This window comes from Scyliorhinus canicula, chromosome 4 (genome assembly GCF_902713615.1).
Source record: "Scyliorhinus canicula chromosome 4, sScyCan1.1, whole genome shotgun sequence".
Lineage (NCBI taxonomy): Eukaryota > Metazoa > Chordata > Chondrichthyes > Carcharhiniformes > Scyliorhinidae > Scyliorhinus > Scyliorhinus canicula.
In genome coordinates, this window is record NC_052149.1 from 132,807,103 (window position 1) to 132,823,161 (window position 16,059).

The 16,059-nt window shown below is 51.6% G+C and overlaps 1 protein-coding gene across 1 annotated transcript in view; it reads right to left on the reverse strand.

The window, feature by feature from the left end:
• Positions 1–16,059, reverse strand: part of LOC119965012 (soluble guanylate cyclase 88E-like) — a 678,135-nt gene that overhangs the window by 430,875 nt on the left and 231,201 nt on the right. The window contains exon 6 of the mRNA XM_038795212.1: positions 8,615–8,734. Within this exon, the coding sequence (XP_038651140.1) occupies positions 8,615–8,734 (120 nt within the window). The remainder of the gene's footprint in view (positions 1–8,614; positions 8,735–16,059) is intronic.

The following is a 16,059-nucleotide window of genomic DNA, read 5'->3' on the forward strand; positions in this document are numbered from 1 at the left end:
GTGATTCCCGGGCACAATGGACACAATCGCGAATAACAAAGGCCAAGCCAGACTCTTAGGCGCCAGCAGGAGTCCCGGACAATAAGTTACAAACAGCCCCAAGAACCGCCCAGCGATCGGGAAACAGCCCCAGTATTGGGGAATTCAAACCAATCGATTGGTATGAGGTCCAATCGATTGCAAACAGGTATAGGGTCCGCCCAGATGGGCGCGAAGCCCCTGGGACCTATAAAAGTAAGGTCCCAAGACGAATTTGATGTCTTAGCCGGCCCTCCCAGCAGAACACCTTTGCAGCAGCTCTCCAAGAACTTGAACGTGAGAAGAGGAGGCCTGGCCAATTGCTACTCCGACAAGTAAGTATCATACAACGCACGCTATGAGAGTAGACACTCCTGACCCCTTTAGTCCACACCAACTGGAAGCTTGCGGATCCAGGACAAAGCAAGAGGCCATTGTTCCCTGATCCGGCAGTTCCCTTATTCCAGATACGTATTGGCCTAGTAGTGGTAGGAACAGTTTAGTCTCAGTATTATGTGCATGAGTAGTAAATAACTGTAATAATAAACGTGTCTTGTTTGAACTTACTAACTGGTGTATTGAGTCATTGATCTGAATTTGAACTTGAACCTCGTGGTGGTATCATAAGGACACCTGGCGACTCTAGAGCTAAGGAATAAAACAGAGCCAATTGAGTGTAAAGCACACTCACCCAGAACGAGCAACAATACAGTCCAGACAGACACTGCAGTTCAAAGACAAGAACAAGCAAACAACCATAATAAACAAACCGTGAAGCAGTAACATGTCATGTAACATGAGAATAGTATAACATCGTAAACCCACCATATATACAAACCCGACTCGTCCCCCAGAAAGTTTTTTAAGCCAAAATATCCCTCAACCCGCCCCTTCCCCCAAATAAAAAATAAATAACTAATATTCCACAACCCCTCCCTCCTTCCCACCCACTGACGCTTTAGTACTTCGATTAAGTCGATGAACAGCTTCCACCTCATTGAGAAACCCTTATCAATCCCTCTGATGGCGAAATTAATTTTTTCCAAATGGAGGAATTCAGCTAAGTCCTGCCTCTAGCTGCCAATACTTGGCAGTTCTGAGGCACACCAATTCAGCAGGATCCTCCTCCGGGCTAACAGGGAGGCGAATGCCACTGCATTGGCTTCTTTCCCAGTGTGGATCGTCGGACACTCCGAAAATTGTTACCCACGGGGATGGAGTTACCCCCAATCCCAATATCCTTGACACTATATCAGTAACCCCACCCTCCAGAATCCCCAGCCCCTTCGAGGACCACCCCAGGATGGCTGGTTGGCTCTTGGGGGATATGGGGTACTCGCTGAGGACCTGGGTAATGAGGCCAGTATTGAGGCCGGTGACTGAAGCAGACACCCAATATAATGAGGCCCGTGAGGCCACTCGGGGTTGTCATTGAGCAGTGCATCAGCTCCTCAATATGTGGTTCCGACGTTCGGCTGCTCTGCTGGTACCCTGCAGTACACCCCCGAGAGTTGCCCACTTTGTAGTGGTCTGCTGTGTCCTCCACAACCTGGCACAGCAGCGGGGCAACGTGCTCAGGTGGAGAGGGAGGAACATGTGGCGACCTATGAGGAGGAGGATGAGGGGAGGACAAAGAGGTGAGGGACAAGGAGGGGCTGGAGGATGAGCCCGGGAAGCATCCACAGGACTGGCTGTAGGATGGAGGACAGGTGGCAGTGGTAAGGGTCCGGCAGGCCTTGAAGGCCAGGGAGGCTGTCATCCTCACCTGCTTCACAAAGGACATGGCCACGTCCATCATCCCACCCTCTCCCCACCACCACAACCCCACCTCCATCCTGCCCTCTCTACCCCATCTCTCAGTTTTCTCCCTCCCTCCCCATTCCACAACCCCCTCACTCTCTCTCCCCCCCCACCCTCTACCACCTTCACAGGGTCTGTGTAACTTCAGTCTCGGGTGATGGGACTTTGTCGGCACTGTCAGCGGGTTGCTGTCGAGGGCAGGGGGATGATGATAACTCGCTGAGAGCTGAGTGTTGGTACTCCTCAATCTAACAATAATAATCCGTATTAGTGTCACAAGTAGGCTTATGTTAACAGTGCAATGAAGTACTGTGAAAATCCCCCAGTTGCCACACTCCAGCTCCTGTTCGGGTACACAGAGGGAGAATTCAGAATGTCTAAATTACCTAACTGCGCCTCTTTCGGGACTTGTGGGAGGAAACCAGAGCACACGGAGGAAACCGGAGCACACGGAGGAAACTCACACAGACACAAGGAGAATGTGCAGTCTCCACACAGACAGTGACCCAAGACGGGAATCGAACCCGGATCCCTGGTGCTGTGAAACAACAGTGCTAGCCACTGTGCTACTGTGCATAGTCTGATCCCTGCCTGTCTGCTGAGTGCTCGCTCACACCCATCATCTGCACCCAGTATGCACAGGGGACAGGCGGGGGGGAAGAAGCATCCAGGACTTTAATCATATGTATGTTGACTTGGATGTAAAGAGTTAACAAGTAAATCATAATGCTTCTTACCACTAGAGGGAACCATAGAAAGTTATATAGATCATGTGGCTTCGGGGATTCTGGGATTAGATGATTAGGAGTGAAGAGTTAAGAGAGAGCTGGAAGAGGCATAGAGAGCAGTTGTATACTTCAGAGTTCTGTAAGTTAGAGATAACATAGCTTTACACAATAACCTTCTACTTTAGGAATGTGAACGAATCTTAGTAGTGTAATAAATTTATGGTTTTGTTCATTAACAAAGCTTTATGTTCTTTATTCAACACTACGCATCTGAGCCATCCAGGTAAAGCAGAATAGAGACTACAACAAGGACCTCCATGTCCTGGGAGCTTGGGCATGAGATTGCCTCTTGGCGCGCAGTGCACAAGAAGGTGTCAGAGGGGCATCATACTGCTCGAGGTCAACAGTTTATATCAATGAAAACATGTCCCCAACTGTCCCAGTCCACCAATGGTGTGTGCCCACTCTCTCCACCCCTACCAACCCTCCGCCCACCATTACACGCCACCCTAATGCGTACTCCCCGTCTTACCTCACTCCCTCCCAAGTGCCCTCTCAATGATCCGTGACATGCTTAGCCTTCCATGCTCTACCACTTCACCTCGATGTGTCCCTAGGATGCACGTCGGGGTGAAATCATTCAGTATGGAGTCTCCAGAGGGATGAGGGCAGCATTGTGTGTATTATAGACTCGGCGGATGAGCTGTAGCTCCTCATACGCCTCAACTCCAATTAAATACTCGCAGTCATTCAGATGCATCACCACACTAATGGTGTCAGCCACCTCTTCTGCCTTTGTGCCAAAATTACGGAGATTGAACGTGTTGAGCTGCTTTGCAGCAAGCTCACTGGCATGACGGATTTGAATCACACTTTCAAGTTGCAGGTCTGTTTTCCGCTCGTATCATTGACGACTGGAGTGTACTGAAGTTGCATGACTGTGCCTTCAATTGCAAGTCAGTGAGGAAGCTACAAATGACTCTCCCGCATTCTGGGTGCGTGTATGGAATATATAGTGTGGTGAATGTGATTCACACCGGATTATAATCTGTATATACATGTGTCTATCTTGTAAGTGCAGTTGCACTACCTGTCCTCCAGGGGGAGTAGCTCTGGGAATGCTTGAGTTGTATGGGGCTTCTCCCTTGGCTCTGCCCAGGACTCCTCTCCCGGCAGCTGCTGTATAAAGATCAGTGCCACATGGTCAGCCGGCCAGTTCACCGAAAGTTCAATGGCTAATAGGATGGCTCTGTTGTGAGTATATTAAAACCGCTATTCTAATCCTACAAGAAAATGTTCGTAGAATTGTTGGTTCCAATAATTTAATATACTCATGAAACAGTCGAAGAAATCATGGAAGCAGCCCTCAAGCCCGGACGCCTAGAACTCGACCCACAGGATGCAGAGGCTAAGGACATTTTTTCCCACTGGCTGAGATGTTTTAAAGCCAACCTGGCAGAAGCCAGCACCGCCGGAACAACGGAGGAACAAAAACTCAGCCTACTGCACGCGAGAGTAAGCCACAGAATCTCCACACAGCTGAATCCGGCCGGTTCTTACACCGCAGCGCTGGCGATATTGGACAAAATGTACGTTAGGCCCATTAACGAGGTTTATGCACGCCACGTGTTTACGACTTGCTGTCAGCGGCCTACAGAAACGCTAGCCGAGTTTGTAAGGGAATTGAACCGTCTTTCCAATGACTGTAATTATCAAGCCGTTACCGCGGCTGAACATAGGGAGCTTGTTGTGTGGGACGTTTTCGTGGCGGGCCTTAGGTCTAACTATGTGCGCCAAAGACTGCTAGAAAAGGGGGCACAGGGCTTAGACACTACTGTGGAGGCTGCTACCACTATGGAAGTTTCCTTCCGCAGCCTTACCTCATTTCCCGCGGACCCTGCAACCTCATCGTGGACCCACGACCAACAGTCACCCCAAGCCTGTGCCGCATGGCCCCCCAGCTACCGCGCTGCCAAAGCCAGTTACTCTGCCGCCCCGGCCAGTTACTCTGCTGCCCCAGCCAGCTACTCGGCTGCTCCAACCTGCCATTTCTGTGGCCAAGGCCAGCACCCGCGGCAGCACTGCCCGGCCCGTGACGTGACCTGCAGCAGCTGCGGGCGAAAAGGACACTATGCCAGAGTGTGTCTGGCGAAGAAAGCCCCAGCCTCTAACCCTCCCATGGCTCAAAGCACTCGCTCCCTGAATTCACAGGCCTGCAGGCCCCGAAATGCAGGCAGCCTATATGCCGACTCCGCCCCCACCCGACATGTGCGAGTCATGGGGGCGGCCATCTTGGCAATCCTCCTCCATGCGGCCGGCCATGTGCGACTCATGGGGACGGCCATCTTGGGATCCATCCCCTTCAAACTCTGAAACTCACCTCGACGACTACGAACTCAGAGGGCAGTCATCACGGGGCCACTCCAGCACAGCTGATCGAGCCGCCGACTACCCGCATCTCAGCGCAGTCACCCTGGATCAATCCTGCCCCAAGCACCTACGAAGTTCGATGTCGGAGGTCCAGATCAACGGGTACAGCACGCCATGCCTCTTTGACTCCGGGAGCACCGAGAGCTTTATACATCCAGAGCTGGTAGGACACTGTTCGCTTTCTATTTTTCCGGTGAGCCAAACTATCGCCCTCGCTTCGGGCACCCACTCAGTCCAAATCCAAGGACACACCGTTGCTATGCTCACAATTCGAGGCGCTAGTTATTCTAAATTTAAACTTTATGTCCTGCCCGACCTCTGCGCGCCACTCTTATTAGGCCTGGATTTCCACTGCAACCTCAAGAGCCTCACCCTCAGCTTCGGCGGGCCCCTGCCCCCACTCACTATCTGCAGCCTAACCACGCTGCGCATCTCCCCCCCTCCTCTCTTCGCCAATCTCACTCCAGATTGCAAGCCAGTAGCTACTCGCAGCAGGCGATACAGCCTACAGGATAGGGTCTTTATCCGATCGGAGGTCCGAGGGCTGCTCAGTGAGGGGATCATGGAGGCCAGTAATAGTCCCTGGAGAGCTCAGGTGGTGGTCGTCAAGACCGGGGAAACATTTTCCATGGTCGTTGTCTATAGCCAGACCATAAATCGCTTTACGCTGCTAGACGCGTATCCCCTCCCCAGAATTGCAGACATGGTTGCCTTTATGTTTGACAACTCGCAAAGGGGCAAAATAAAAAATGATAAAATCCTTCGGTGGAGGATCGAACTCTCCACCTGTAGTTACGATATTAAATATCGACCGGGGAAGCTCAACGAGCCCTCGGATGCCCTATCCCGCGGGACATGCGCCAGCGCGCAGATCAGCCATCTGAAAGCCATCCACGTGGACCTCTGCCATCCAGGGGTCACCCGGCTCGCCCACTACATCAGAGCCCGAAACCTGCCTTTCTCCAACGAGGAGGTAAAAGCGGTCACCAGGGACTGCCCGATCTGTGCAGAGTGCAAACCGCACTTCTATAGACCAGACAGGGCCCACCTGGTCAAGGCTTCTAGGCCCTTTGAACACCTTGTGATCGATTTCAAAGGGCCACTCCCCTCCACTAACAAGAACATTTATTTCCTCAACATCATCGACGAGTTCTCCCGATTCCCTTTTGCCATTCCATGCCCAGATATGACTTCCCACACAGTCATTTGAGCCCTGCATAGTGTCTTCACCCTGTTCGGTTTCCCCAGCTACGTGCACAGCGACCGGGATTCGTCCTTTATGGGCGACGATCTGCGTTAGTACCTGCTCGACAAGGGCATTGCCTCGAGCAGGACTACCAGTTACAACCCCAGGGGGAACGGGCAGGTGGAGAGGGAGAACGCGACGGTCTGGAAGACCGTCCTACTGACCCTCCGGTCTAGAAAACTCCAAGTCTCCCAATGGCAAGAAGTCCTCCCAGACGCGCTCCACGCAATCAGATCCCTCCTCTGTACAGCTACAAATCAAACCCCTCACGAGCGACTCTTAATTTTTTCTAGGTGCACTACCACGGGAGTCTACTTCCGGCATGGCTGAGGACACCAGGCCCGGTCCTCCTGAGGAAGCACATCGGCAGGATACAATATCCCTTCGGAACCTGGCACCCGCTGGATCCAGCCTCCCCCCACCCCCGCTGAGGAGCCCCTTACCCCGTTCCCTTTGCTGCCGCCCCCTCGCGCCCCCGATTCCGCAAGCTCACCCCACCGGTTCCACGCGCCAGAACCAGCCCGCCCCCAGCGCCCCCAGTCTCCGGTCGAGCCAGAGGTGTATAAAGTTCAGACGAGACCCGCCCCGGAGTCTGCCATCATACCCCAGCTCTCAACACCCACCCAGCCACCGCAAGAGGCTGCAACCCCGGTGCTCCGCATTTCAAAAAGAACAATTCATCCACCGGACAGACTAACTCTGTGAGCCACCACCCCCGCTGGACTCGATTTTTTTCACAGGGGGTGAATGTGGTGAATGTGATTCACACCGGATTATAATCTGTATATACATGTATCTATATTGTAAGTGCAGTTGCAATACCTGTCCTCCAGGGGGAGTAGCTCTGGGAATGCTCGAGTTGTACGGGGCTTCTCCCTTGGCTCTTCCCAGGACTCCTCCCCCCGGAAGCTGCTGTATAAAGATCAGTGCCACATGGTCAGCCGGCCAGTTCACCGAAAGTTCAATGGCTAATAGGCTGTCTCTGTTGTAAGTATATTAAAACCGTTATTCTAATCCTACAAGCACGTGTCCGTAGAATTGTTGGTTCCAACATATAGTGCTCGAAGGTTTCATTTATTCTAGGGGAGCAATGCCAATCAATTTGTTTTAGCACTTCTTCGAAGCTTTTGCTGTCAGCCTCATTTTCAAAGACAAAAGTGTTGAAGATTTCAATTGCTTGGGGACCTGCTAGAGTGAGCAGCAATGCGATATGCCTCTCATCGGGCTGAGCCTGCAGACCAAGGGCTGCAACATAGAATTTAAACTGTTGCTTAAACACCCTCCAATTCCCGTCTACATTACCGGTAATCTGAAGCTGTTATGGTGTCTTGATGCCATCAATCCAGGGATTCTAAATTCTACTGCACGTTAAGCACCAGATGTCAGTAGCTTGCAAGGTTAGGAGCAAAGATGTGTTTTCTTCCTCATCCTTCAAAGTTATCTTTAGTGGTTCGGATTTTTTCATACAGAATCTTCTAGTTCCTATTTAATTCTTAAGCTGGTACCGTGTCATGTGCTGTAGACTGGCCAACGTGAATGATGAACTAAAGAACATTTAGTTTAAATACTTAATTGTAGAACAACTGCGTGATAAAATAACTAGGATAAATAAAATAATAAACTATGAACACTAAATAGGTATTGTGAAACGACTGCAAAATACATCTAACCTCCAGCACGACCTACTCCCAACTCCCGGACTACAGGGTCATGTGATGAGTTTACACTGCCACGTAGTGGTCGGAGGTTGGGCATAACATTATGTACAAACTTGCCTTATGCATATCATCATAAGGTACAGCACGGGTTTTGATACTGATGGGGCGATCTACTGACCGTTGGAACCGGGGCGAGATGTGGGTTGTTATCCTGGGAGGTCTAACCAGATCACATGAAACTTTGTGATTTGGATCCCACCCACAATGGGTGGGACACAGTCGAGCACGGCTAAGTGAGTTTAATAACCAAGTTAGCCGTGTTCATGTTGGATCTAACGGCTGACCGGCATCTACCAGCGTCGCTGAGGAGACCCCAGCTGGACATCGTTTAGTACTGGTGCCCACAAATAGGTAGAAGACTGAACTGTGCCAGGGATGTCTCCTAGGCAATCGGATACCCCGGGTGGCCGACCTCTGGACAGGGTGGCACTTACGGGCCATTCCCTGCCACGCCCCGGGAAAACACAGTGGATAGAGGGGTCATTTCCGGTGCTACAAGCACCAGGAACGACCCTGCTAATCCCACCCAGAACAGACTCTATTAGATTGGATTCAGAGTAAAGCTCCCTCTACACTGTCCCCATCAAATACTAATGTTTGTCTTTCCACAAGCCTGAGATGTTCCCGAGGAGTCCATGTTGATATTGATTTTTGTTGGAGTAGCAGATTCTCACCATGTTCCAAGTAAACTCCACCAGTGGACGGGCCAGCAGGAAGGCATCAGTAATCATCTTGCCATCCAGGTCTGGGAACACTGTGGCCAATCCAGATCCGACATTGTGAACAACCATATCCTGTGAGCAGGGGGAGAAAGTCTTGTTACTGACAACCTGAGAGGCAGTAATCATGAGAAATAGAGCTGGAGAGTCATCATGGAGAGTGGGGGCAAGAGAGAGAGGCAGGCAGGCAAGGGAGAAAGACATTGTAGGGTGGGTGGAGTGAGTGTGAGCGGTGAGAGAAAGAATGGAAAGAGATAAACGGTGAAGGAGAGGAAAGAGAGCAAAGAGAGACTGAGCGGAGAAAGAGTTAGGCAGAAACAAAAGAAAGGAGTGAAGAGAGAGAGTGAGAGAGAGTGAGCAAGAGAGAGATGGGAGGGAGTGAGGGGAGGTGAGGGGGAGGTCGGAGCGAGTGAAGGGAGGGAGAGATAAGAGGGAGTGAAGGGATGGCTTAATGGGAGGAAGTGAGGGGAGGGAGTGAAGGGAAGGAGGGGTGGATGGGAGGGAGTGAGGGGAGGGAGAGATCAGACCGTCCAAGAGAAAGGAGAGGAGGGATGAGGAAGAGAGCAAGAGGGGAAGAGAGGGAAAGGGTTGAATGCACTGTCCTTCTCCAACACCCCTCCACTGATGTCCATCTGGGTTGGGAATGCTCTCAGCTGTTCTGATAAGAACTCAGGCTTGAATTGTTTCAGTAACCAGCCTCCACTGCTCTCTCCATAGTCTAACCGTGCCCTAACAGAACACACTCCTCATCTCCATCTTTTAAATAAGTCATTATTTTAAAACTGTGCCTTTTAGTTCTAGATTCACTCTTGAGGGGGAAACATTCTCTCAGTGTTCACACTGTCAAACACTCTCAGAAACATATTTTTTTAATAAGATCACTTCTCATTCGTCCAAACTCCAATGGGTAATGGTGCCATGTGCTCAAGCTCTCCTCATAGAACCATAGAATCTCTCCAGTGCAGAAGGAGGCCATTCTGCTGATCGAGTCTGCACTAACAAAGTGTACCATACCTATGCCCAGACCCCCACCCTATCCCCGTAAGCCTACCTAAACTTTTGGACACTAAGGGGCAATTTATCAAGGAGAATCCACCTCACTTTCACATCTTGGACTGTGGGAGGAAACCAAAGCACATGGAGGAAACTCACGCAGACACGGGGAGAAAGTGCAAACTCCACACAGACATTCACACAAGGTCAGACTCATACCCAGGTCTCTGGCACTGTGACGCAGCAGTCCTAACAACTCTGCCACCATGCCAACCGGAATCATAAATCAGGAATCAGCTCAGTGAACTTTGGTAGACAGACTCTAGCCATACACTGGTATCTACGTAACATTATTAGCAGAGCGGAGAATTGGCGGCATTGGCGCTGGCGTGGTTGGCGCGGCGCCGGTCGGGGGCTGCTCTACGTGGCCGGCCCACCAATTCTCAGCCCGGGATGGGCCGAGCGGCCGTCGTTAAAACACCGAGCCCCGCTGGCGCCGTCCACACCTGTTCTCAGCCGGCGGGGACACGGCGTGGATGGCCTGTGCGTGTCGGGGGGGGGGGGGGGGGGGGGAGGTCCGACCCTGGCGGGGGGCCTCCGATGTGGCCTGTCCCACGATCGTGGCACACCGATCGGCGGGCCGGCCTCCAGGCTGGGGGCCTCCTTTCTTCAACGCCAGCCCATGTAGTCCTGCGCCATGTTGTGTCGGGGCCAAGGTGTTGAAGAAAGGCACTGCGTATGTGCGCGTTGGCGCCGGTGCCACTGCGCAAGCGCGGATTCTGCGGCGCCCAATTTGCGGCGGGAACAGCAGCTGGAGCAGCGTGGGAGAGAGTGGGAAGGGGAGGGAGAGAGTGGGAGGGGGAGGGAGAGTGTAGGAGGGAGAGGGAGAGAGTAGGAGGGAGAGGGGGAGGGCAGGAGTGGGAGGGGGTGAGTAGGAGGGGAGTGTGAGAGTAGGAGGGGGAGGGAGAGAGTAGGAGGGGAGGGAGAGAGCAGGAGGGGGAGGGAGATAGTTGGAGGGAGAGGGGGAGGGTTGGAGGAGGAGGGAGAGAGTGGGAGGGAGAGGGAGAGGGTAGGAGGGAGAGGGAGAGAGCGGGAGGGGGAGGGATAGAGTGGGAGGGAGAGGGAGAGAGTAGGAGGAGGAGGGAGAGAGTGGGAGGGGGAGGGAGAGGGTAGGAGGGAGAGGGAGAGAGCGGGAGGGGGAGGGATAGAGTGGGAGGGAGAGGGAGAGAGTAGGAGGAGGAGGGAGAGAGTGGGAGGGGGAGGGAGAGGGTAGGAGGGAGAGGGAGAGAGCGGGAGGGGGAGGGATAGAGTGGGAGGGAGAGGGAGAGAGTGGGAGGGAGAGGGAGAGAGTAGGAGGGGGAGGGATATAGTTGGAGGGAGATGGAGAGAGTTGGGGGGAGGGAGAGAGTGGGAGGGGAGGGAGAGGGAGAGAGTGGGAGAGAGAGGGAAAGAGTGCGAGCGAGAGGGAGAGAATAGGAGGGAGAGCTAGAGAGCAGGAGGGGGAGGGAGAGTAGGAGGGGGAGGGAGAGAGTGGGAGGGAGAGGGAGAGTTTAGGAGGGGGAGGGAGTAGGAGGGGAGGGAGTGAGTAGGAGGGAGTTGGGAGAGAGTGGGAGGGAGAGGGAGAGGGAGAGGGTAGGAGGGGAGTGTGAGGGTAGGAGGGAGAGGGAGAGAGTAGGAGGGAGAGGGAGAGGGTAGGAGTGGGAGGAAGAGAGTAGGAGGGAGCGGGAGAAGGTAGGAGTGGGAGGAAGAGAGTAGGAGGGAGAGGGTAGGAGGGGAGGGAGAGAGTAGAAGGGGCAGGGAGAGAGTTGGAGGGAGAGGGAGAGAGTAGGAGGGAGAGGGAGAGGGTAGGAGGAAGAGGGAGAGTGCAGGTTGGGGAGGGAAGGAGTTGGAGGGGTGGGGGAGAGTAGGATGGAGATGGTATGAGCGAGAGGGAGAGAGTAGGTTGGAAAGGGAAGGAGTTGGAGGGGGAGGAAGAGAGTTGAAGGGGGAGGGAGAGTAGGAGGGGAGGGGAGGAGTTGGAGGGGGAGGCAGAGAGTAGGAGGGGAGGGAGAGAGTGGGAGGGGGAGGGAGGGAATGGGAGAGAGAGAGGAGGATGGGGTCGAGGGAGAGGAGGATGGCGTTGAGGGAGAGGAGGAAGTGGTTGGAGAGAGAGGAGGGCGGAAGGAGGGTGGGAGAAAGAGGGAGGAGGAAGAATGAGAGAGAGAGGACGAGTGGGAAGAGAGAGAGAGGAGGAGTAGGAGAAAGGAGTAGTGCAAGAGAATGGAGAAGTGGGGAGAGAGAACTGAGAAGTGATGGGGAGTGAGAGAGGAAGGAGGGTGGGGAGAGGGAGGAGGGCAGGAGAGAGAGGAATGAGGAGGTATGAGAGAGTGGAGAGAGAGGAGGAAGGGGTAGAGAGAGGGGAGGATGGAACTAGAGGGGAATGGGGTAGAGAGAGAGTGGGAGAAAGATTTTAAAAGGCTTTGGGGTGGGGATCAACATTGTTCTTTTGCTTTTTCAGGTCTCAAGTTGGTACTGCTAAGACACCTGGAACATAATCTAACACAGCTGCTGATTCTCATCATTTCAGCTCTTTCAAAAAGGGGTTTGGGGCGGGAAACAACACTGTGTTCTTAGTTTTTTCAGGTCTCCAGTCCTTAGAACATAGAACATTACAGCGCAGTACTGGCCCTTCGGCCCTCGATGTTGCGCCGACCTGTGAAACCACCTGAAGCCTATCTGACCTACACTATTCCATTTTCATCCAGTGACCACTTAAATGCCCTTAAAGTTGGCGAGTCTACTACTGTTGCAGGCAGGGCGTTCCACACCCCTACTACTCTCTGAGTAAAGAAACTGGCTCTGACATCTGTCCTATATCTACCACCCCTCAATTTAAAGCTATGTCCCCTTGTGTTGGTCATCACCATCCAAGGAAAGAGACTCTCACTGTCCACCCTATCTAACCCTCTGACTATCTTATATGTCTCTATTAAGTCACCTCTCAGCCTTCTCCTCTCTAACGAAAACAACCTCAAGTCCCTGAGCCTTTCCTCGTAAGACCTTCCCTCCATACCAGGCAACATCCTAGTAAACCTCCTCTGAACCCTTTCCAAAGCTTCCACATCCTTCCCATAATGTGGTGACCAGAACTGCACGTAGTACTCCTGTACTCCTTGATAACTAACAGTTTACTATACAGTCAAAGATACTGAATTAATTTAGTGAATTCTACTGAAGCTACGCAAAGTGCAGCTATCCTGTAGTATGTCTTATTACCAACTGGGTCACGTGATGGATCTGTGCCACCACCTGCTGGCCAGAGGTCGCACCGCTAGCTATGTGCACTGATATACAACTATATACATTAATGTGTACTTGCATATCACCACTTCCCCCTTCCTTTGGAGGAATTAATATTCATAAATGTGACAGTTTTTTAAACAACCATGCATGATGACTTTAAAGATATATTGTACACAGTTTATGACAAGTTTAGTCTGTCAGGTTTACGATGTAATCTGGCTGATCTCCTGAGTGATGGCTGAATTGGCGTTCGTTTCCCACCTTCATTTGTTGTTGGTATTCCTGCCTGTTCCACATTCACTGCTGCGGATGTTTCTCTGATCACTGGCTCTGCTGGGTGTCTGCGACCTCTTCATATTTGGGATTGCACACCAGCTCATCTCTTGGACTCAGCACGAAAGGCCGTTCACTTTCAATCGTGCTCTTCGGTTCCTTCACAAGATTGAACCATCCTCAGTGAGCACCAGAAACGACTGTGGACTGCCTGTTGCAAAACCCATGCAAGCTTTGATCATCCATTGCAGTTGGCATCCTCGAGTCTTACGGTGTCACCTGGATGCGGTGGCTGGAGCTTCCTTGTGGGCCTATCTAGACTTCTTTCGAATCCTCTTTTGAAAAAGCAATTTCCGCTCCAGTCATCGATCCACAGGTGGAGCTGCCATGGAAGGCAGGATCGCCCGTAGCTGTCTGATCATGAGGAGCTGTGCCGGCGACAGTCCATTGACAGGTGTCACTGAACGATAGCTTGGAAGCACCAAATAGATGTCTTCCTGGCTATCAGTGGCCTTTTTCAGCATCTGTTTTACGATGTGCACACTCTTTCCTGCCTTCCCATTCGACTGGGGATACAGAGGGCTGGAGGACTAAAATCATAGTGATGGGCAAATTTAGTCCATTCATGATTTTTGAAACAAGGCCCACTGTCTGACATAACAATACTTGATATACCATGCCGGGTAGAAATCGCTTTGGCATGCTGTATGACACACCGAGATGTCGAGTTTGCCAACTGTGCAACTTCAGATAGTTCGAGAAGTAATCAATAACTACAAGGTCGTCTCTTCCATTGAAGTGGAAAAGATCCATGCCCACTTTCTGCCATGGACTTGGGATAATGTCACCCGTATGCATCGGCAATTGGTTTGCTTACAACTGAATTTCTGACACGTGTCACAGTGGTCGACCATGCCTGCAATGTCTTGGATCATGCCTGGCTAATAGATTGTATCCCTAGCGCTGCGCTTGCAGTTCTCGATGCCCAGGTGCCTTTTATGGAACTTCTTGAGCATGAGCAGCCTCAAGGAATGCGGAATTACAATACTGCGCTAGCGCAGAAGAAGGCCATTCGCATCACCCAATTCTGACCACACATTGTAGTAACCCGAACAGGAACCTTGAGGCCGTCTCTCTCAAAGACATTTGATTACCTTTTGTAGGTGGTCCGAAGCTATTTCTGCCTTTATTAGGTGCGACTTCTCATCGGAGGCTGGAAGTGATGCAGCAACAAGTTTGCCATGTAGTTGCACATCCTCATCAATCAGGTGTACCTCCTTGATGCCTGTAGCTTGAGAAAGTGTGTCAGTGACTGCAAGGCACTTGTCTGGTGTATAGATAAGGTCAAAGTCGTAGCCTTGGAGCTTCATCATTCGGCATTGTATTCTCAGGGCCATTTGGCACAAATTATTTTGCACAATAGAAACAAAAGGCCTGTGGTCAGTCTCCACCAGAAATACTGGCAGCCCGGAGACATAATCATGGAATTTTTCTAAACCCATGACTAACCCAAAGCACTCTTTTCCGATCTGTGCATACCTGCGCTCCGTTTCGGACATCGCTCTGGATGCATATGCCACCGGCAGCCAGCTGTCGCCTGCACCCTGCAGCAGTAATACAACTCCACGGCCATCCTGAGCCGCATCAGTTGAAACCTTTGGTTTATTTTGCTGGATCAAAAAAGGCGAGGACTGGCGCTGTCGTGAGCGAGATGCGCAATGCTTGCCACTCCTGCTCGTGTTTGGGAGACCATCAAAACACTACATCCTTTTTTATCGAGTCTCGTAGCTGGGACGTTTTGGAGGCCAGGTTCGGAATAAACTTGCCCACAAAGTTGATCATCCCTAGTATGCATAAAACGGCTTTTTTGTCTGAGGGTCTTGGCATTGTTAGAATGGCTTTAATCTTTTTGTCATCCGGCTGCACACCTTTTCCTGAGAGTCTGTGCCCTAAAAAGGTGATGGTATTAGCCCTGATTTGACATTTTGTTTTATTAGGCTTGAGGCCATTTTTGTTTACCAGTTGGAGGACTCTGAGAAAGAAGTGTTCCATCGTGCTCCCCCAGATTATGATATAATTGACACAAACGCAGATGCTTGGTTGTCCTTTCACTACATGCTCCATGGCATGATAGAAAATTTCAAACTCCAAAATTATGCTGAACAGCATTCTCAGGAAGCATGCGCATCCGAAGGGTGTGTTAAACGTGCTCAGCCTTGTGCTTGCCTTGTCCAGCTTCAGCTGCCAGAAGCCTTGCGACGTGTCCAACTTGCTGAAACACGTCGCTCCCGCCACCTCGCATGCTATTTCTTTCCTCTTCAGAATTGGGGAGTGCTCCCTTTTGATGTTCAGGTTGAAATTCTTGGGGTCACCGTTTCCCTTTTTAACACACGCCATGGAATTAACCCAGTCAGTGGGTTCCTCTATGGGCCTGATGACTCCTTGAGCCGTCATTCTGTGTAACTCAGCCTTCAGTTTGTCCTTCAGCGGAGCAAGTACACGTCTCAGAGGGTGCACGACCTGCCTCGCATTCTCCTTCAACTGGATGCAGTATGTAAAAGGCAGAGTGGCAAAGCTTGAAATACCACCGGCAAGTCCTTTAAGTTAGATTCAATAGATACCTGTCGGTGGGGTGCCATGCTTTCTGCAGTGTACACCCACTTGACGAGCCCAAGCTCTTCACACGCCTCCACTTCAATGAGCGATTCACGCTCCGTATCCACGATGGAGAATATTATCATGCACGTTCCGTCCTTGACAGTGACTTCGAGCTCACATGCTCCTAATGTCATGATCTGATGACCGCTATTGTCCTTTAGGAGTACAGCTCTTGGGACCATTTCCAATCTGAT